Here is a 22,414-nt window from a genome sequence, read left to right as displayed (position 1 = left end):
AAAAAAAAAAAAAAAAATTTTGAAAATTTTTTAAGTCCAGACGGGGTGTGAAAAAAAAAAAAAAAAAAAAAAAATAAAATTAAAAATATATTTTTTTTTTTTAAATTTTTACTAAATAGTACATACAATTTAAAGGTGGTTGATGTTCATTTATGTTTTTTTTTATTATTAAATGTTTTTTTCCTAAATTAAATAATTATAATAATAAAAAATACAAAATTTTATATTTTTATACATAAAAATATTTTTTTTTTTAAAAAAAAAAAAAAAAAAAAAAAAAAAAAAAAAAAAAAAAAAAACCAACCTATGTTCTCATTCAAAAGAAAAGTTTGACCATAAACTCGGAAACCAATATATAGTTTCATTTGATTGTTCATCAATCCAAATCATAGATTCTTGCAATAAAAAGTTCTAAAAATAAAAATATTTAAAAAAAAAAAAAATGTTAATATTGATATTCCAACGTTTTTTTATTTTTTTATTTTTATTTTTTTTTTAAAAAAATTCCAAGTGGAATTAATTAAAATATTACTTACAATAACATTATTTATTCTTTCTTCACTCCATTTTAATTTTGATATTACTAAAGATTGAGTTATTGAAGCATTATTATCTTGTGCTAAAATGATTATATCGGTATGATCTTTATTTAATTCACAAGGTACGGATTGTACCAATTTTTTACCACCACTAACTTTAATAATATTGAAACCATTACCCAATACTTTTAATTTTGAAATTGAACATTCTATATCATCACAACTAATTTCTTGTGAATTCTTTCCTCTAAGTTTTCTTAAATGTTCTGCTAATGTATCCATCTCCATTAATCCACCATTACTACTTCTATATTTTAAACAAATTTCAATAATTTGAACACCTAATGTATAATAAAAATCACCAACTCCTAAAACTTGACACCAAAATCCTTTATTTGCTAAATTTATTATTATTATTAGTATTGGTATTGGTATATACTAATTGAGGGAGAGAGAGAGAGTAATTAAAATAATAAAATTATATCATACACGCTAATGGATCAACACCAATCATATTACACATATCTTGAAAGTATTTTCTAAATTCTGGATTTTTAATTATATCTTTTTTATGTTTAGTTGCAAATATCTCTAAATTCTCTTTAAACACTAATAGTTGTTCTTTAATTTTATTAATATTCTCTGTATTTAATTGTTCACTAACATTTTGTAATTGTTTTTGTGTTTGAGTTTGTTTTTGTGCAGCTTGAATTCCAATACCTCTTCTCATTTCTATATTTCTCTATTTCTATATATTATTTGTTTATTTAATTTTTTTTTTTTTATATTTAATTAAAAATCAATAAAAAAATTGAAAATTAAAATTAAAAAAAAAAAAAAATTGAAAATTGGAAAAAAAAAAAAAAAAAAAAAAAAAAATTTAATTTAATTTAATTTAATTGAATAAAACATTACTTTATTATTTTAATAATATGTATTTAGAAATATTTACATCTTGATTTCACATATTTTTTTATTTCCAACCAATTTTTTTTTTTTTTTTTTTTTTTTTTTTTCAATTTTTTTTTTTTTTTTTTTTTTTTTTTTGATCAAAATTTTAATCCAAGAAATAAAAAAAAAAAAAAAAAGGAAATTATTATTATTTTTATATTTTTATTTCAAATAATTGATCATTTGATTTTTGTAGTGATAAATTTCTTTTTTGATGAGATGATTCATGTGAGTCTAAATCAGCCTTACGTACAAATGCTTTCCTACAATTACTATCTCTACATATAAATGGTTTTATACCAGTATGTCTATATCTAATATGGTTGATTAATGAATACTTGTTATAAAATGTATTTTGTGAAGCTTGACAATCTTTCCATTTACATTTAAGTTGAGTCATTGTTAACGAATTTACATGTTCATCAATGTGTTCACCAAGTTCAGATAAATTATCAAATATTTTTTTAGGTTCATCTTTACAATCATTCCAATAACATTGTGATACTTTATTCTCTTCAAATGGTTTCATCTTTTTAACATAATAAGAAATTCTGGATTTCGATTTTGAATTATAATCTAATTTTGAATTGTTTTCTTTTTCTTTTTCTCTTTCTTGTATTTGAATTTGTTGTTGTTTTAAAACTGATGCTTGGTTTTCTAAAGTTTCTATCATTTCATCTAATGAAATTAAAGTTTTCTCTAAAACTTTAATTTTTTCAATTGATAAATCATATTGAATTTTTTCTTGAATTTTTAAATTATTATTATTATTATTATTATTATTATTATTATTATTATTATTATTATTATTATAATAATAATTATTATTATCATTATTTGAATTTTTATAAATGGATGGAATATATTTTGTAGGTATTAGTGATGGATTATTTTTTTGTTGGAATGGAATGTGATTAATGGAACTAAATGGTGAAAGTAATGGTGGAATTGAAGGTGAATATTTTTTAAATTCTTGGTGTTTATAATTTTTATTAAAGTAGTTATTATTTAAAATTTCATTATCAAAATGGTGGAAATTATTTAAAATTTCTTTTTCCTTTTTTATTTAGAAAAAAAAAAAAAAAAAAAAAAAAAAAAAAAAAAAAAAAAAAAATATTGTAAGTATTATTATTTTTAAAATTATTATTTTTTAAAAAAAGAGGAAAAAAGTGGGTATACTATGATAATACCATTTTTGATCTATAAATTTAATTTTTTTTAAAATGATTCAAATTATGCGATTGATAAAAAATCATCAAAAAGAAAAAAAAAAAAAAAAAAAAATTGGAAAAAAAAATTAAAAAAATAAAAATAAAAATATCTTGAACTAATCATGATCTTATCCAAAAAAAAAAAAAAAAAAATTAAAATAATAATAAAATTTTTTATAGGGATTTGGATATTTTATTGTAATATTACTTTTATTTAATTTTTTTTTTTATTTTTTAAAGTTTTTTTTTTTTTCTTTTTTTTTTTATTGTTTGGTTCTTACTTTTTTTTTTTTTTTTTTTTTTTTTTTTGATCAAAGTTTTATTTATGAAGTGGCTGATGAGCTTTCTGAGCTTTCTGAGCTTGCAGCTGATGATGCAGCTGAACTTGAAGCTGATGATGATGGAGCACTACTTGAGGCAGAGGATGGAGCGCTACTTGAAGCAGAGGATGGAGCACTACTTGAAGCGGCGCTACTTGATGGTTCACTTGAAGCGGCACTTGAAGCAGCACTGCTTGATGGTGATGAGGAGGCAGCGCTACTATCGGCTGAGGAAGCAGCACTACTATCAGAAGTTGAACCACCAGTTGTAGTTCCACCAGTTGTTGTACCTGCAGTAGTTGCAGAGGTTGTAGTTGCGACAGTTGATGCAGTTGTTGCAATGGTTGAAGCAGCAGTAGTTGATGGATGAATACAAATTGGATGAGATGGGCAACATGGGAATCTAGTATTGGTACAATTGCTTGGTACTTGAATACAAATCATTCCAACGTGATTACATGCTGATGATAGCTCTGCACAAGTTGAGCAATGTGGTGGTGGTACCGGTGGTCTTGCTTTAATACAAGTTGGATTACCTCTAATCATTTTACAAGAGAAATCAGTTGGACATTGAGTAACTTTACAAAGTTGTGGGAATACATTATTGGCAAGACAGTGTGGACCGTTTCTACTATTGAAGCAGCTGGAACCTGGTGGACAACGATGCCATTTACATTCGTCATTCTTTGGTGAACATTTCACGATATTGGTGCTAATGGTTTCACATTGATAATCGTGTGGACAACGGGTTTGATTACATAAATAACCATCACCACGAATACAAGTTGGATGACCATTGATAATTGTACAAATATAACCTGGACCACAATTTACACTACCGCAAATTTGTGGTGGTGGTGGTGGGTGTGGTGGAACATGATTTCTAACACAAACTGGATGTTTTTCAAGAACTTCACAATGGGAGCCTTCTGGACAACCAAAACCACGACAAAGGTTATGTGGTGGACGGGCATCTCTGACACAAGTGGCACAACCTTTAATGACACGACATGAATAACCATGTGGACAATGTTGATTACGGCATTGGTCAACTGGTGGACGTGGTGGTGGTCTGTGTGGTACACATCTGCATTTACCATGTTCATTGACACAATAGTGGCCCCATGGACATTGAATATTACCACAACCGTCATGATGTGGTACGCAGCATGCACTACCACCTTGTTCTTCACAATAGAATCCTTCTGGACATCTCATTCTGTCACATTTATGACCGCCACCATGATGACCAACACATCTTGGAATTCTTGGGCAACAAGAAGTTCCATAACATGGTGATGATTCAACCCATTCACATTCCATACCTCTTGCTTCACAACCTAATGATTCACATGTGGTTGTATTTGGTGAATGATATGGTACAAAATCTCTATGTGGTTTACAACTTGACCAAATCTCAAAGATTTCACCAGTTCTCGTGTTTTTAGCACATGATAAATCATCACAACAATTTCTATGATCACGATTAACACAGAAAAATTCTTTCTTACCACAACATGATACAAATGGTAAATATGCACAACTTCTATCTGATTTACATGTATATTCTGAACGATGACTTTCACAATCTAATATTGAGAGAGAAAAAAAAAAAAAAAAAGTAAATAATATTTATTATTAGAAATTTTATTATTTAATAATAATATTAATAAATTTTAAATAAAATAAAATTAATTACCTCTGCCACCACCCCAACCAAAAGTTGGTGATAGATATAATGTAATTAAAAATAAAAGAGAAGCTAAATATAAAATTCTCATTTTATTTTTTTTATATTTTTATATATATATATAATTATTTGATTCCTTTTTTTATAATTACAAAATTGAATGAATGAAAAAGAATTTGAAATTTAATACCCTTTTATAATTATAAAAAATATTTATTTTTTATTTTTATTTATTTAATTATTAATTTTTTTTTTTTTTTTTTTTTTTTTTTCATAAATAATTTAAAAAAAAAAAAAAAATAAAAAAATAAATTTAAAAATAATAATAATAATAATAATAACATTGAGCAATGTATAATTGTAAATTAATCATATGAATTCATATAGGTATGGCTGAAAATTGTAGTGGTAAAAATAATTACTTGTTGTGTGAAAATGGGTGTTAGTGTTAATATTATACAGTGTGCGAAGTGTGTGTGATAATCTATTGCGATGCAACATTGTATTTTTTTTTTTTTATTATTTTTATTATTTTATTTTTTTTTTTTATTTTTTTTTTTTCATATACAATATTTGAATAAATATAATTGGTAATTGTAAAAAGTCTAGGGTGTATATGTGTTATTGTGGGTGTAATGAAGTGGTGAATTGTTTGTATTTCATATTGCCATTTTTTTTTTTTTTTTTTTTTTTTTTTTTCATATCCCATTATTACTATTCAAATTATAATTCACTCACCCAATTTTACCACATCAGAATTAACAATTAAAAAAAAAAATAAAAAAAAATGAATTAAATTAAAAATAAAATAAAAGAGATTTTACATTTGTTTTTTCTATTTATTTACCACTTAAACACTGTCTTTTTGTTTTTTTGCATATGAATAGCTGTTAAATTAATTATAATAATAAATTTAGTTGTAAAAAAAAAAAAAAATTTGTATTTTGAAACCCATTATAATTGGGTTTAAAAGTTTGTATTTTATTACTTTTTTTATTCAAAATTTTATTACAATTTGTAATTTAATATTAATGGCACATTGTTTTTTCTTCTTATCAATCTCACTCTCCTTTTTATTTATGTGAAAGTATACTTAGATTTTAATTTTTTTTTTTAATTTTTTTTTTTTTTTTTTTTTTTTTTTTTTTATAAAATCATTGTAAATTTACTTATAATTATACATTAATTTAATAACATTTATTTTTTATGCATTATTTTTTTTTTTTTCAACAAAAAAAAAAGAAAAAAAAAAAAAAAAAAAAAATGTTATATTTATATTTTTAGAAATAGTTTTGATGAAAATAAAATAGTAATCGAAAAAATAAGTTGAGATTTTTTTTTTTTTTCCCAAAAAAAAAGAATTAATTCTATTATTTTTATCAAAATATTTTAAATTTGGTAATTAAAAAAATTATTGAAAAAACAGAAAAATATAAAAATAAAAAAAAAATAAAAATAAATATCTCCAGATTTTTTTTATTGCTTTTTTTTATAAAATGAAAAATTTTATTTTTTTTTTTATTTTTTTTTCTTTTCAATTTTAATACAACAACCATTCGTTAAAATTAAAATTGAAAAAGAAGAAGAAGAAAATGGGTGATATCTTAGATTATAATACAACAGCCTTATTTATTTGTGATCCACAAAAATATTATTTAGATAGAGTTGGAGGAATTGATGTCATTGTAAGAAATATTAAATGTTTGGTAAGTAGTAAAACTTTTATCATAAAAAACAACAACAACAACAAAGTTTTTCTCATTTTTTTTATTTGTTCATTAATAAACTATTATTATTATTATTATTATTATTAAAATATATTCAGATAGATTCATGTAAAGAATTAGAAATTAAAACATTTATGACTAAACATAACCCAAGTATATATGATGAGATAATTGAAGAGTTGGAACCATCAAATCATCCAGTTTTTGAAAAAACACTTTACTCAATGTATACAAAAGATTTAAAAAAAAATATCGATGAATTATATAATTCAAATGTAAGAGATCCAACAAATTATTTAAGAACTGTAATATTGGCTGGTTTCGAGGTAAATATGTTTTTCTTATTTTATTTTTTACAACTATTATTATTATTAAAACTAAAACTAATATTTTATTATTTATTATTATTATTATTATTATTATTATTATTATTATTATTATTATTATTATTATTATTATTATTATTATTATTATTATTATTATTATTATTATTATTATTATTATTATTATTATTATTATTATTATTATTAAAAGACACATGTTTGTATTATACAAACTGCATTAGATTTAATAAGAGAAGGATATACTGTACATGTTATTACTGATGCAACAGCATCAATCGATTCATTAGAATATACAGCCTCTTTAAAGAGATTAAAACAATCAGGTGTATATTTAACAACAACTGAAGCAGTTTTATTCCAATTATTAAGAGATGATGCTAATCCAAAGAGTTCCAAAATAATCGATTTAATTACAAATAGAAGTATATCATTACCATCCTATTATAAAGAGGATGAGTATGGGGTACAGATAACTCACTCAAAATCAAATTAAAAAAACAAACAAACAACTACGCCATTCAAAAATTTAAAATTAAAAAATAATAAAAGTTTATTTAAATGTATACAATTTTTTAAATGGTTTTTTTTTTTTTTTTTTTTTTTTAATATATGATTGATTTACCAATTGGGGTTTGAAATTGTTGATTCAAACAATTTGAGTAGATCCAATAATTTTTCAAAATTTATACGAGTAAATTCCAAATCTTTTTTAATTTCTTCAAATTCCACTAAATTTTGAAGATAGTGAACGGCAGTTTTTAAAGAATTTGGATTTTTTAAATCACCATTCTGCATAACAAGTTCACCCATTTCTTTTAATTTATTGTTTTTTTCATCAATTGTAATGATTTTCTCCAAGTTTTTTATTTCCCTATCTGTAAATTGTGGTTCAATAGTCTTTGATACACATTTATTTATTTTATCTATTAAATTTGTAAGAGTTTCTTTGAAATGTCCCAAACCAAGTCCATTTATTTTTTTATTTATAGATTGACAATTGTTTTCATTAATTACTTCAATATTAAAACGTTTTCTATCTAAATTGTTTATGAAATTGTCAACATTGATTTCATCCAATTCTTCAACTTGGTGTCTTTTATGATAAAAAATATCTTTACATCTCTCGCAACATGGTAGATAGTTGCAATCTTTGCATATAAAGTTAATGAATTTATCAGAGTGATGGCTGCATCTAATTGATTGTAAATCCTTAATATTTTCTATATTTTGATCTTTACTTTTTTTATTAATATTATTATTGTTGTTTATAAAATTAATGCTCATTAAATTATTGTTTTTAATTATTCCATCAAAAATTTTATCATTTCCAATATTTGTTGCAATTAAATCACAAAATTCTTTAAAACTAGATTGTTCCAACATTAATTCTTCAAGATATTCTTTAATGATTGGTGGCGCACATAATTTAAGTTGTTCTGGATTATGAATTATTGTATGATTTTCTAAGTACTTAGAAACCATATATTTTACAAATTTTCTTTGAATTTTGAAAATAAATCTTTGCGATGGATCATTGTTGAAATCCTTTTTTTTTGTAGAGAGATCTTCTTTTCCACTATGTAATAATTTTAATTTTGTTTCTTTTATTATATTTTCAAAGACTGACTTTTGATCACCTTTCAACCAATTACTATTATAATTATTATTATTATTATTATTATTATTATTATTATTATTATTATTATTATTATTATTATTATTATTATGATTATTAATACTAATTTCATTAGTTTCGTTAATTTCTTTAATTTCATTAATTTCATTAATTTCATTATTTTCATCATTATTATTAATAATATTATTAGTATTAATTTTATTATTTACAACATTTTTATTTTTATATTCAATTTTATTTTTAAAAAATTTTAAATTTTTTTTTCTAAAATCAAAATCAATTGTTTTTTGATTTTCTTCATTATGGTTATAATTATTTGTATTACTATTTGTATTATTAGAGTTATTATTGGTATTATTGGTATTATAATTGTTGTTATATTTATTTTGATTAATAATTAAATTTTGAATGTTTTTTGAAAAAACTGGTGAAATTTTACAATTTGTTGGTGATGAAGGTAAAGAATATGGCCTTATATTTTGGGTTTCTGGAATATTATTTGAGTTTGGAATTAAATCAACAAGATCAGGTTTAATTTTGTCATTTCTTTGTTCATGTTTATGGATATGTCTAGAAAAGTTTGTTAGCATTCGAAGATTACAACCTTCAAAGAAACAAAGGTATTTTCCATGAGAATCTACTCTAAATAAACTTAAGCCATAACGAATCATTTGATTTCTTAATTGAATTCCTCTTTGTGAAGGTTTAATTGGATTTGAATACTCTTCTTCTTCACCATTATCGGTTTCACTTTCTAATTGTGCATCAAGTCTTCTATGCCATCTAACATGCGAAGATAGTTGACCTTTGTTTTTAAAAGCTTTATTACAATTTGCTTGCGAACATCTGAAACCATCATTATCATTAACATTTCCAGAAGATTTAAACATACTTGGAAAATTAAAATTAAAAATTCCAACATCTTCAAAAATATCCTCTTCATCTTCCATTTTTATCTATTATTATTATTATTATTATTATTATTATTATTATTATATTTGGTTTTTTTTTTAAAGAAAACAATTATTGATTAAAAAAAATGAAGGTGGGTAAAAATAAATATTTATTTATGTTGGAAAATGGTTGGGTGGTTTAAAAATAAAAAAACAAATTAAAATATAAAAAAAAAATTAATTCTCAAAATATTAAGTTATTTTTATTTTTTTTTTTTAATCAATCAAAAATTGGTTTTTTTTTATTTTTTTATTTTTTTTTTTTAAAAACTTTATTTTATCTTAAAACCATTATCTTTTTTTTTAAAAAAAAATAAAAACATTTTATTTATTATTTTCTTTTAGTTTGTTTTTAGTTTCTACTTATTTTAATTTTGTTTATAAAAAGCAAAAAAAAAAAAAAAAAAAAAACTATAGCCCACTCAAAAATAATAATTCCTTACAACAAAACAATAAAAATAATAAAAACCTAAACAAAAATAATTTAATTATTTATAATTTTTTTTTTTTTTTTTTTTTTTTTTTTTTTTATATAGATAATTTTCTAAAAATTATCCAAGCCAAGTAAAACAATAATCGAATCATCTTGTTTTTGAAAAAACACTTTTTTCAATATATAAAAAAGATTTTAAAAAACATATAGATGAATTTTAAATTTGAATAAAATAGATTCCTCAGAACAGTAATATCATCTGATTCAGAGGTAAAAATTAAATTAAAAAAATTTTTAACTAATTTATTGTTACTATTATTATTTAGTTTTGTTATTTTTGCAACAGCATCAATTACCTATTTAGAATATACAGCCTCTTTAAGGAGATTAAAACAATCAGGTTCATATTTAACAACAACTGAAGCAATTTAGTTCCGATTATTAAGATGCACTAATCCCAAGAGTTTAAAAGTAATCAAGTTAAATACAATAGAAGTACACATACCATCCTATTATAAAGAAGATGAGCATGGGGTACAGGTAACTCATTCAAAGTCATATTGAAAAAAAAAACAAATAAAAGATAATTTTAAAATAAAAATGGCAACAAGGCCTTTTTTTATTTTTTTTTATTTACAAATTAGGTTTTTGATAGAGAATATAGATCAACAACAAGTTGACTACATCAAACTCTTTAAGAGTTTAATAACATATTTATTTTATGTTTTATAATTTTTGAAAGTAATGCCTTTGAGTTGAGTGATGGTCGGGTCATTAAGGTGATTTAAATTGGTTAATCAATACCTAAAAAATTAATGGTTGTTAGTTTGATTTTTGATTAGTTTCAATTTGTTGTTGGTTACCAACTGAAATCGTTTTTTTTCTCCTCCTTGAAATATTGAAAATTTTGGAATGAAAACTTTTCTTGCTTTTTCTTCTTTGAAACATTGGTATAATCCACCTAAATGCAATTTTATAACACCCTGTGTGATATAGCAGGTGTTTATACTTATTGAATCCACTTTCTATATAGATAGTTTTTACAATATTGGGAATTGAAACTATCACTTGTAGTTTAATATCACCTTTTTGCATAGAAAGTGGATCCAATATAATATTCCAGGTACTAATTTTTGATTAAAATTAAAAAAAGTGGTAATGATAATTGTTGTTGTTCTTGAATAATTATTTTTAAAAAAAGGATTGAGGGGATATACAAAAAAACACTTTTTATCCATAAAGGATATAGGTAAAACATTATTATATTTTATTTTAGTTTTTTTTTTTTTATTTTTGTTTTAAAATGAATTTATTTGGAAAATGAATAATAGTTTGATAGACAATCCGAGGAACAAGTTCATTGACCCTATTTTCCATACTTGAAATATCTTCTCCATTGTAGCGGCCACTCAACAAATAATTTAGATAGTTTTGATTTTCGTTAAACTCTTTTTTAATATTTAATTCGTAAGGACCAATAGTTTCTGTAATTTCTTTAGTGTTTATATAAAAATTGAAAAAAGTTCTTTTATCACTTTCAACGTGTGGAATTTGCATCTTTGTTGATTTAAAAAATAATAAGAATCATTGTATTTTAAATTAATGGTGATACCTCCATTGATTATTTTATTATCTGTACCATTTTGTTTAAAAATTGAAAGTAAATCTTTATCTTTAAACCAAGGTAGTTCCAATAATTGTTTAGCACTGTACCTATGATTTGGATCGACCCTAAGAGCTGTTCCAATACTTCTTTACATTCATTTGATAAATGAGTATGAATTATTGGCAAATTATTCGAATCTGTTTTCAATTCACCAAACATTTCAAGAATGGCTAATCCGAAACACCAAATATCAGCTTTATCAGTCATAGTGGAATTTTTTGGTGGTAAATATTTTGTGGTTCCACATTTAGAAGTAAAATTGGAGTTATCTGGTTCCTTTATTATTGACAATCCAAAATCAATTAATATTGGATCATTATTTTCCATCCAATAAAATATTATGAGTTTTAATATCTCTATTTCCATTATATAACAATAAATTTAATAATAAGAAAAATAAAATATAAAAATTGTTAACCAAAACAATAAAAAACAACTATTTTTAAACAGTTTAAATTATTATTAATTATTATTAATTTTTATTATTATTATTATTATTATTATTATTATTATTATTATTATTATTATTATTATTATTATTATTATTATTATTATTATTATTATTATTATTATTATTATTATTATTATTATTATTATTAATATTATTATTGTTATTATTTCATTTTTTCATATTTCTTTAATTTTTTATTTCATTTTTATATTTATATTTTTTATAAAAATTAAAAAAAAAAAATTAAAAAAAAATTAAAAAAAAAAAAAAATTTGGCGCAAATTTGAAAGTAAATTGTTAATCTAAACAATCAAGTAATTGTTTATTAATTTTTTCACTGAATATACATTTTGGTTTTTCACTGCAAAAAATCACTACTGTTAATGTAGTGAAATTTTTTTGAAATTTCCCTACAACAATTGATGATAAATCTTTGATAATTTCATTTTCATCAATTATAATCTCAATTTGAATATTTAATATCTGAATGGAATTTGATTATATTTTGGTAATGATAATTAAATTGTGCTACTACCACCGCTGACTACTACTATTACTACTACTATTACTATTGTTTTTCAGGAGGACTATCATTTGTTTTAGTTGTTTCAAGTTATATTTCTTATTGTCTTATTTTCTTTGTTAAGTTGTCTAATTTTCTCCCCAAGACTTTGCTTTTGATGTTGATCTCGATGTGGGCTCGTTGAAGTTGAAGTTGATATTGATATTGATATTGATATTGAAGTTGAAGTTGAATAATTGGTTAGTTCTAATACTCTAACTTGTTTTTAAGGGTTTAAGGAAAAAAAAAAAAAAAAAAAAAAAAAGTAATTAAAATGTTGTGGTTTCAATTTTTTTTTATTGGAATTCTTTATTAAACCCGTTTTTTTTTTTTTACACGATAGTTATTTTAACAGTATCAGAAACATAAGGTTTAATTTGTAGTTTAAAACTACTAAAAATAACCACTTCAGTTACAGTTTTAGGAATTGAACCAATTATTAATTCTTGTTTAATATCACCTAAATGCAATAATTTAACACCTTCTGGTAATATACCTGGTGTTAATTTTTGATTGAATCCATTTTCTAAATGGACACTAGATACAGTTTCAGGAATTGAACCAATCATTAATTCTTGTTTAATATTACGTAAATGCAATGATTTAACACCTTCTGGTAATATACCTGGTGTTAATTTTTGATTGAATCCATTTTCTAAATAGACACTAAATACAGTTTTAGGAATTGAACCAATCATTAATTCTTGTTTAATATCACATAAATGCAATGATTTAACACCTTCTGGTAATATACCTGGTGTTAATTTTTGTTTGAATCCATTTTCTAAATAGACACTAGATACAGTTTTAGGAATTGAACCAATCATTAATTCTTGTTTAATATCACCTAAATCCAATGATTCAACACCTTCTGGTAATATACCTGGTGTTAATTTTTGATTGAATCCATTTTCTAAATAGACACTAGATACAGTTTTAGGAATTGAACCAATTATTAATTCTTGTTTAATATCACCTAAATCCAATGATTTAACACCTTCTGGTAATATACCTGGTGTTAGTTTTTGATTGAATCCATCTTCTAAATGGACACTAGATACAGTTTTAGGAATTGAACCAATCATTAATTCTTGTTTAATATCACCTAAATACAATAATTTAACACCTTCTGGTAATATACCTGGTGTTAATTTTTGATTGAATCCATTTTCTAAATGGACACTATATACAGTTTTTGGAATTGAACCAATTATTAATTCTTGTTTAATATCACATAAATACAATGATATAACACCTTCTGGTAATATACCTGGTGTTAATTTTTGATTGAATCCATTTTCTAAATGGACACTAGATACAGTTTTAGGAATTGAACCAATTATTAATTCTTGTTTAATATCACGTAAATACAATGATCTAACACCTTCTGGTAATATACCTGGTGTTAATTTTTGATTGAATCCATTTTCTAAATAGAGACTTAATACAGTTTTAGGAATTGAAGCAATCATTAATTCTTGTTTAATATCACCTAAATGCAATGATCGAACACGTTCTGGTAATAGTTTTTGATTGAATCCATCAAGTAAATAGACATTAAATACAGTTTTAGGAATTGAACCAATCATTAATTCTTGTTTAATATCACCTAAATACAATAACTGAACACCTTCTGGTAATATACCTGGTGTTAATTTTTGATTGAATCCATCTAACAGCATTACATTTAATGGTAATTTATTTTTTAATTTTGATAAAATATTACAATGGTCTGTAAATGCTATACCACAACCATTTTTTAATTTAAAAGAATCACTATATGTATAAATATAAAACTTTAAACCATCATCTATATTTGGTAATTAGAAGATTGTGAATATCATTTATAAAAAATTTGTATAAATAAAACTTACAGTTAATAAATTCATTATTGTTTTCATCGATTTCTACTTTGTATCTATTATTTTTATGAATATTAGTGTCATTTAAGATATAAATTGAATTTAAATTATTTTTAATATCATCAATTATTTGATTATTAAAATGAATACTTTGGTTTTTATATTCTTTTAATTTATTAAAATTATATATATTATTATAATTATTTAATACTATTAATGATTGTTGATATTGTTTAATAATTTTAATTGTATCTCTATCAAGTTGTTGATTGTTTTTTATAATAATTTGATTTAATATTTCAATTACTGTTTGACCATTATCAACATCATTATCGTTATGTTTATTATTATTAATTATTGTTGAGAGTATTTCATTTTCATTATTGATTGAAGTTATACTTGTATTTATTATTAATGTATTATCGTCAAAGGTTGTTTCTAATTGTTTTTTAATATCTAAATCTATCATTGAAATAATATCGTAAATTCTTTTAATTTCATAGTATATATCATTTGATTTTTTTAATATTTTTTGATTTGATTCTATTCTGCCTATTACTTTTTGATATATATCATCTTTAAAATTTTTCGCTAATGAAAGAATATTTGAAGTTGATTTTAATGAATCAGAATTATGACCATGATGCTCCCCTTCACTTGATATACATAGAGCACAACATGGCATTAATTCACAATATAAACACAAGGATATTATGTCTTTGTTTGGGTGTAATGTACATTTATTGAATTCATCTTCTAAAGGGGGATGAATTACAGAATTAGGAATTGAGTCAATAATTAATTCTTGTTTTAAACCATCTAAGGACAATGATTCAACATCTTTTGGTACTATTATTTTAATATTATCATTATTATCTATTAAAATATTATTATTATTATTATTATTATTATTATTATTATTATTATTATTATTATTATTACTATTATTATTTACGATGGTATTATTTTGATTGTTATTTATATGATCTATAGTTCCTTTTTCAAAATCAGAAATTTTATCAGCATCTTTATTTTTATTAATTGTATAGTTTCCATTAAATTGTTGAAAACAATTGTTTATATTGTTTTTTATATTATCTACCAAAGTATGAACCAAACCTACCATATTATTTTCTTTATATTGATCGATCATTTTAAATACACTATTTTTATCAGTGACTAAAATATCACCAGCCAAAGTTTCAATCTTTGCATTAATGACCAAATTTTCCTTGAAAGAATTAAACAGTTTTTCTAAAATGCCATCTTTAAATAATTCTAATTGCTCTTGAATCAAAATAAACCCATCATGAACTGATTTGATATCTATATAGTAACTTGCTTTTTTATTTTCAAAAATTTCTTTTGATTTTTCTAGAATTGAGATAATTTTTTTATTATCGTAAACATCAAAGTTATCATCTTCTATTTTTTTAAAATCGTGGTAGTGATGTTTTTCACTTGCCATGCATTCAACACAACATGGATAACAACAACTTAAACAAAATACTACCAAATCTCTATTGTGATGTATACATTGTTTTTCTGAGTTTATCATTTTTTGGTAAATAAACAAAAAAAAAAAATAAAAAATAAAAAATAAAAAAAATTTAAAAAAAAAAAAAGAAAATTTGAAAAAAAAAAAAGTGAAATTTTTTAAAATAATATCGTGATGGTAAAAACATTTATATTAAAATTGTGGCCATTCACTAATAGCGGTTAAAAATTGGCATTTTGTTTAAAAAAAAAAAAAAAATAAAATTGCAATTTTGCTGGTTTGGATTAATTTTTTTATTATTTTATTTTAACAAAATACCACAATTCAGAAACACTGTTAAATATTTATTTTTTAATTTTATTTTTGTAAAATCTGGTTTTATTTGTATAAAACATAGGCATAAAAGCAAATTTTTTTAATTTGGCCATATAAAAATTCTCACTTTTAACAAAGTCCCACATTTTGAATTTGTTGTGTTTAACAACAATTTAATTTTATTTATTTTTAATATGAGTTTTGTATAGATAAATAGAGCACTCAAAAATACACAAAATGATATAAAAGAAAAAAAAAAAAAAAAAAGGTAATCATTCTGTTTTTTTTTTTTTTTTTGACTAAATTTTAAAAAATCCAAAAAAAAAAAAAATTTTGTCAGATTCAAATGTTTTGGGTTTTTTATTTTTATTATTTCCAGGTTAAAATTAAAATAAACCAAAAAAAAAATAATAAAATGGTTTTATGATACTAATTGTTTATAAAAAATTATTGATATCAGTTTCGAGGGTTTTAATTTCCGATAAAAATTTACTAATTGTAGGAAACAAGGAACGGAAATCTATTGGTTTAAACCCTAATTCTTTTGAAATTAGGACCAATTCTATTAACCTTTGATAATAGTGAACTGATTCGTTCAAAGAGTTTGGATTATATAAATGACCATTTTCTAAAACACGTTCCCCCATTTCTATTAAACATTTGTTTTTTTCTTCAAGTTTGGTTTTTTTTCTTATGAAATCCGAATCTCGTTTATTGAATTGTTCTTGAACAGAAATTACTTCTTTTTTAAATTTCTTTTCAAATTCTTGAGAAATTTCGTTGAAGTCTTTAGAAAAATTCCCATCTGCATATTTATTTATATGTTTAGAGTTTTCTTCATTATTTAGATCTGTGTAAAGTCGTTTTAAGTCTAAACTCTTGAAAAAACCACCAACTTTTTCATCCAAGTTATCTAATTCGTGTCCTCTGTGATTAGTCTTGCACTCCTCGCATAATGGAACCAACTCACAAGATATACATAGAGAGTTTATATTTTTGTTATGAAAACTACACCTTACTGATTTCAAATCCTTTGTTTTCTCTGCAATATCATTAATTTCATCTTTTGGAAGTGCTTGAGGTTTTAAAATATTATCTTCAGTTGGTAGTTCCTTTTGTTGATTTAAATCAATAACAGTTTTTTTATTATCATTATTGTCAAGTACACTTTTATTATTACTATGATTATTTTCGATTAAAGCATATTTGTGTTTTGGATGAGATTCTAATGCACAATCAAGACAGATTTTTATTTTACAACACAAAAAAACAGGTTTGTTAAGGCATTTATTATTATTACATTTATTATTATTATTATTATTATTATTATTATTATTATTATTATTATTATTATCATCATTATTATTATTATTATTACTATTAGCATTATTATTACTATTATTATTATTATTATTATTATTATTACTATTAATATTACTGTAACTGCCACCACTACTGCTACTGCTACTGCTACTGCTACTGCTACTGCTACTGCTACTGCTACTGCTACTGCTACTGCTACTGCTACTGCTACTGCTACTGCTACTGCTACTGCTACTGCTACTGCTACAGTTAATGTTATTGCTACTATTGTTTTTACTGTCAGTTGGACTATCATTTATTTTAGTTGTTTCAAGTAATCTCTCTTGTTGTTCTATTTTTTCATTCAGTTGTCCAATTTTATCCCCAAGACTTTTAGTTTTATTTACACAAAGACTATATTCATTATTATTACTATTATTATTATTATTATTATTATTATTATTATTATTATTATTATTATTATTATTATTATTATTATTATTATTATTATTACTATTATTATTATTATTATTATTATTAGGGAAAAAACCAGTTTGATTAGCACTAACTAAACTCACATTTCCATATGTAGTGTAAATTACTCTTGAATTTCTAAATATTTTTGAACTCTCTAACGATTTCTTTGGTAAAATTTCAAAATTTAAAGTTATATTTTGTTGTTGTTGTTGTTGCTGTTGTTTTTTTTGTTGTTGTTGTTGTAGTTGATCAACACATGTGATAGAAGTACCACCTAATAATCTGTCATGTTGTTTATTTTTATTGTTATTTTTATTAATTTTATTTTTATTTATTTTTTTTTTACTATTTTTATTTTTTTTACTTTCCATGGAAAGCTCTTTTCTATCAATATCCAAAAATATTGGTTAATCCTTCAACTCTAATTTGGTTTTAAAAAAAATAAAATTAATAAAATAAAATTAAAAAAAAAAAAAAAAAAAATTTAATCAACAAAAAAAAAAAAATAAAAAAAAAAAAAATTTAATATCGAGATAAAAAAAAAAAAAAAAAAAAAAAAAAAAAAAAAAAAAAAAAAAAGAGGTTTGTTTTTGGAAAATATGATAAAATTAAAAAAAAATAATATAAGCAAATAAATATTTATTTAAATTAAATCAACAAAAATAAATATAGACCCTTTAAATTAAAACAAACCAATTTCGGCAAAAAAAAAAAAAAAAAAAAAAAAAAAAAAAAAATTAAAAAAAATTTCATTTAAAAAAGCCATAATTATAAAAAATAAAATAAACATTATTTTATTCATTTAAATATATTATTTTGTAATTATATAAGGGTGGGTTTCACTGAATATCATACATCAACCATTTTTAGAGAGACAACACTTTAGGGGTTAGGGAATTTATTTTTTTATTTTTTTTTTTTTTTTATTTTTTTATTTTTTCACCTTTTGTTTTTTTTTTTTTTTTTTTTTGTTTTTATTTTTTTATTTTTTCTACAAACATATCTAGAAATATAAAAAAAAATGGATAATGATATTTTATTAGATCCCATAACAATGGAAATAATGAGTGATCCAGTAATTTCTAAATTATGTGGTCATTCATTCTCTAATGATTCAATTATAGTTTGGTTACAAAAAAAAGAAACATGTCCAATTTGTAATATTAAAATAACAACCAATGATCTTACTCCAAATTATTCTTTAAGGGATATTATAAAACATATGGAACAACAACAACAACAACAACAACAACAACAACAACAAAAAGATAAACAATTACATCATCAACAACCAGATGAATCATCGTCATCAAATATTCAAAACATTGAAAACTTTAGAGATATAAATAATAATAATAATAATGGAGAAAAAGCTATAAAAGAAACACCAAAAAATAAACCATATATAATAAGAGAACTTTGTCAAGATGATATTCAAGAAGCAGCAATACTATTAGAGAAATCAACACGTGAGGATATATTTATGAATTTCTTTTTCAACAATTCACCAGAATATCGTATCAGTGGTGGAACTTGGTTTTGTAATAAAATGTTAACCTATGCTTTAAAAAAAGCAAGAGTTTGGGGATGTTTTGAACTTAATAATAATAGTAATAATAATAGTAATAATAGTAATAATAATAATAATAATAAACAAACAATTAGTGGTATAATGATAGCACAACCACCACATGATGTAAATGGTGTTAGCATTGCAGAGATGTTTAAAGTTGGTATGTATATGGCACCAATTAAATTGGGTGTATCAGTTTTATCAAGAATTTTAAAATCATCAGATTTCGCAGAACGTATACATCAAGCTGAGATGAAAAATCATCCAAACAAACATTGGTATTTAAATTGTATTGCAATTGAACATTCCTATAGACGTAGTAAAAGAGGTAGTGATTTAATTCAACATGTCTTAAATTTAGCTGATAGTCAAAATGCTTCAATCTATACTGAATGTGATTTAGAATTCACTCAATTCTTTAAAACTCATAATTTTAAAACTTCAAAATTTTATCAACAACATTCAAATACACAAGATGCACCACACTTTTATACAATGATTAGAAATTTCAAAAAGTAATAATAATAATAATATTTAATGATATAATAAATTTGTAAATTTTAAAAAAAAAAATTATTTATTTATTTTATTAAATTATAATTTTCTTCATTATATTCATTATTATTATTATCATTATGATTTAAATATTTAATTTTTAAAATATCTTTTGGAATCATTAAAATTGAAGAGAATAATATGATTAAAGATAAAGCAAAAGCAAAAGAGAATAATGGTAAGAGGTCATTTTCATTATAGAGTAAACCCGAGAATAATGGACCAATTACACGACCCAATGAACCACTTGCAGTGATGATACCAATTAAAGTACCTTGAGATGCGTTACCAATTGTGTTTGAGAGAATTTTTGAAAACATTGAAACTACGACGGTTTGAGCCAAAGTGAAACCAATGCCCCAAATGCAAATATAACCAAATACAAATCGAGTCCAACTTAATTGATGAACCATAGTTGCGAAACAGCCAATCGTGATTATTAAATTACCAAAGCATAATATCCAATAGTCATGTAGCAATTCCTTTTTGCAAAGCCAACTTATAACAAGCAATAATACAATACCCAAGAATCCCATACTACCAAAAAAGTAACCAGAATTTGTACTACTATTAATACTAGTATCTAATTTACTATAGAATGTTGAACCTAATGTTTCATAAATACCAAGTATTGCTCTAATAAAGAAATTTAAAATTATAAATATAATTAAATTTATAAAAATTCTTTTATTATTATATAATATTCTATAAATTGATTGATTTTGTTGTTGTTGTTGTTGTTGTTTTGAATTATTTGATGATTGTTGATTTAATAATAATTGTGTAGTACTACTATCACCACCACCACCACCATCACCACCATCACCATCACCACCACTACTTTTTAATGATGAACTTTCGATTTCAAAATCATCTTGTTCATTATCACTATTATTATTACTACCACTTTTATTATTTTTTTTATTTAAATTTAAATCTGATGATGAATTAATCATATTATTATTATTTGATGCTAATTGATTTAAAGTTGGATTTTGAAAATAGAAAATGATCATTAATAAAAGTATGAAATTTTGGAATGTTAAAAACCAACCAGGTAAAGTTATAGAATCTATTTTAATAACTTCATCAATTGAGAAGGGTGGTATATAGGATAGGAGTGAACCTATGATTGGTGAAACTGCAAATCCAAGGAATTGGAGTGCTGATGATAGTGCAATCCAAGTGGTACGCTCTGATGGAATGGTTATATCAGCGAGGAATGAACGTGCAGTACTCAATGTACCAGCACCAAATCCCAAAACGAATCTTGAAATTACCAATGACGATTGACCAATGAACGGATTACCTTGGTCTATGTAACTGAAACTATACCAAAGTGAACCGATAATACAAAGTACCATTGATATGTTGAATATGTTTTTATAGGTATCGAATTTCGAGAAATAACCAAGTACTATCGTTGCTAAAAATCTACCGGCACTAAATGCCGATATCACCATTCCCAATGTCGTCGCTGTACCACCTACCAATATTGAATAGTAATTTATTGTTGGAATAATTATACCTCTTGCAACTTCACCAAAAAATAATATTGCAAATACTATTGATATATTTATTGTCTTTATCTTTTTCTCTTTCTTTATAAACATTTCCTTTTTATTATTATCATATAATAATAAATCACTTTCTAATTCTAATTCAATATTATCATTTGAATTTATAACTAATATATTTTCATTACTATTATTTTTTATCATCTTTTTATATTTTTATTATTATTATTATTATTTTATTTAATTATTTTTTTTTTTTTTTATTTATTAAATTTTTTATTTTTTTTTATTTTTTATTTCTTATGGGTTGTATTAATACTAATCGTATATATATATATATTATATGTATATATAAATATAATAAATAATAGTAAGCTTTATTTTTTTTTTTTTTTTTTGTTTTATTAATTTTTCTTTTTAATTTTTTTTTTTTTTTTTTTTTTTTTTTTTTTTTTTTTTCTTTCTAAATCATTTTAATTGGTGTATTTATGTATGTAAATGTATAAATTATTTCAAAACTTTGAAAAAGAAAATGAAAAAAAAAAAAAAATAAAAGTTTAAATAGTAAAAACAAATAAAAAAATCAAATAATTTTAAAAAATAATAAAAAATAATATAAAATAATATAAAATAAAATGAAAAAAATTTTAAAAAATAAGTTTTGAAATAATAAAAAAAACACATGTTTTTTTTACTTTTAAAGATATAAGATGATCTTTCCCTTTTTCACCATGTGGTTCCTAGAGTTTTTTTTTTTTTTTTTTTTTTTTTATTTCATTTTTATTTTTTTTTTAATAAAAAATGTGTGGAGGGGTGATTGATATAAAAATAG

The 22,414-nt window shown here is 22.3% G+C and overlaps 9 protein-coding genes and 1 pseudogene across 9 annotated transcripts; 2 read left to right on the top strand and 8 right to left on the bottom strand.

The window, feature by feature from the left end:
• Positions 1–312: 312 nt before the first annotated feature.
• vps22 (EAP30 family protein) lies at positions 313–1,269 on the bottom strand (the record flags this gene model as incomplete). Its single annotated transcript, XM_634129.1, has 3 exons — positions 313–411; positions 537–937; positions 1,029–1,269. The coding sequence occupies 3 exons, from the start codon at positions 1,267–1,269 to the stop codon at positions 313–315; spliced, it is 741 nt and encodes a 246-aa protein (XP_639221.1).
• A 375-nt stretch (positions 1,270–1,644) lies between these two features.
• DDB_G0283201 (hypothetical protein) lies at positions 1,645–2,683 on the bottom strand (the record flags this gene model as incomplete). The annotated part of the gene is made up of 2 exons (XM_634128.1): positions 1,645–2,547; positions 2,681–2,683. The coding sequence occupies 2 exons, from the start codon at positions 2,681–2,683 to the stop codon at positions 1,645–1,647; spliced, it is 906 nt and encodes a 301-aa protein (XP_639220.1).
• A 341-nt stretch (positions 2,684–3,024) lies between these two features.
• cotD (spore coat protein SP75) lies at positions 3,025–4,802 on the bottom strand (the record flags this gene model as incomplete). Its single annotated transcript, XM_634127.1, has 2 exons — positions 3,025–4,610; positions 4,721–4,802. 2 exons carry the CDS (start codon positions 4,800–4,802, stop codon positions 3,025–3,027), a joined length of 1,668 nt encoding a protein of 555 aa, XP_639219.1.
• Positions 4,803–6,303: 1,501 nt separating this feature from the next.
• On the top strand, positions 6,304–7,275 carry DDB_G0283199 (hypothetical protein; the record flags this gene model as incomplete). The annotated part of the gene is made up of 3 exons (XM_634126.1): positions 6,304–6,417; positions 6,537–6,764; positions 6,973–7,275. The coding sequence occupies 3 exons, from the start codon at positions 6,304–6,306 to the stop codon at positions 7,273–7,275; spliced, it is 645 nt and encodes a 214-aa protein (XP_639218.1).
• A 125-nt stretch (positions 7,276–7,400) lies between these two features.
• On the bottom strand, positions 7,401–9,368 carry DDB_G0283197 (C2H2-type zinc finger-containing protein; the record flags this gene model as incomplete). The annotated part of the gene is made up of 1 exon (XM_634125.1): positions 7,401–9,368. One exon carries the CDS (start codon positions 9,366–9,368, stop codon positions 7,401–7,403), a length of 1,968 nt encoding a protein of 655 aa, XP_639217.1.
• A 1,723-nt stretch (positions 9,369–11,091) lies between these two features.
• DDB_G0283257 lies at positions 11,092–11,797 on the bottom strand (annotated as a pseudogene; the record flags this gene model as incomplete).
• Positions 11,798–12,815: 1,018 nt separating this feature from the next.
• On the bottom strand, positions 12,816–15,903 carry DDB_G0283195 (FNIP repeat-containing protein; the record flags this gene model as incomplete). Its single annotated transcript, XM_001134547.1, has 2 exons — positions 12,816–14,293; positions 14,358–15,903. The coding sequence occupies 2 exons, from the start codon at positions 15,901–15,903 to the stop codon at positions 12,816–12,818; spliced, it is 3,024 nt and encodes a 1,007-aa protein (XP_001134547.1).
• Positions 15,904–16,595: 692 nt separating this feature from the next.
• DDB_G0283255 (hypothetical protein) lies at positions 16,596–18,308 on the bottom strand (the record flags this gene model as incomplete). Its single annotated transcript, XM_634122.1, has 1 exon — positions 16,596–18,308. One exon carries the CDS (start codon positions 18,306–18,308, stop codon positions 16,596–16,598), a length of 1,713 nt encoding a protein of 570 aa, XP_639214.1.
• A 650-nt stretch (positions 18,309–18,958) lies between these two features.
• Positions 18,959–20,029, top strand: DDB_G0283193 (hypothetical protein; the record flags this gene model as incomplete). The annotated part of the gene is made up of 1 exon (XM_634121.1): positions 18,959–20,029. One exon carries the CDS (start codon positions 18,959–18,961, stop codon positions 20,027–20,029), a length of 1,071 nt encoding a protein of 356 aa, XP_639213.1.
• A 62-nt stretch (positions 20,030–20,091) lies between these two features.
• DDB_G0283191 (hypothetical protein) lies at positions 20,092–21,786 on the bottom strand (the record flags this gene model as incomplete). Its single annotated transcript, XM_634120.1, has 1 exon — positions 20,092–21,786. One exon carries the CDS (start codon positions 21,784–21,786, stop codon positions 20,092–20,094), a length of 1,695 nt encoding a protein of 564 aa, XP_639212.1.
• Between the last annotated feature and the right edge of the window lie 628 nt (positions 21,787–22,414).

This window comes from Dictyostelium discoideum, assembly GCF_000004695.1.
Source record: "Dictyostelium discoideum AX4 chromosome 4 chromosome, whole genome shotgun sequence".
Lineage (NCBI taxonomy): Eukaryota > Evosea > Eumycetozoa > Dictyosteliales > Dictyosteliaceae > Dictyostelium > Dictyostelium discoideum.
Note: the sequence above shows the minus strand (reverse complement) of the source record. Positions and strands in the feature narration are given on the sequence as shown.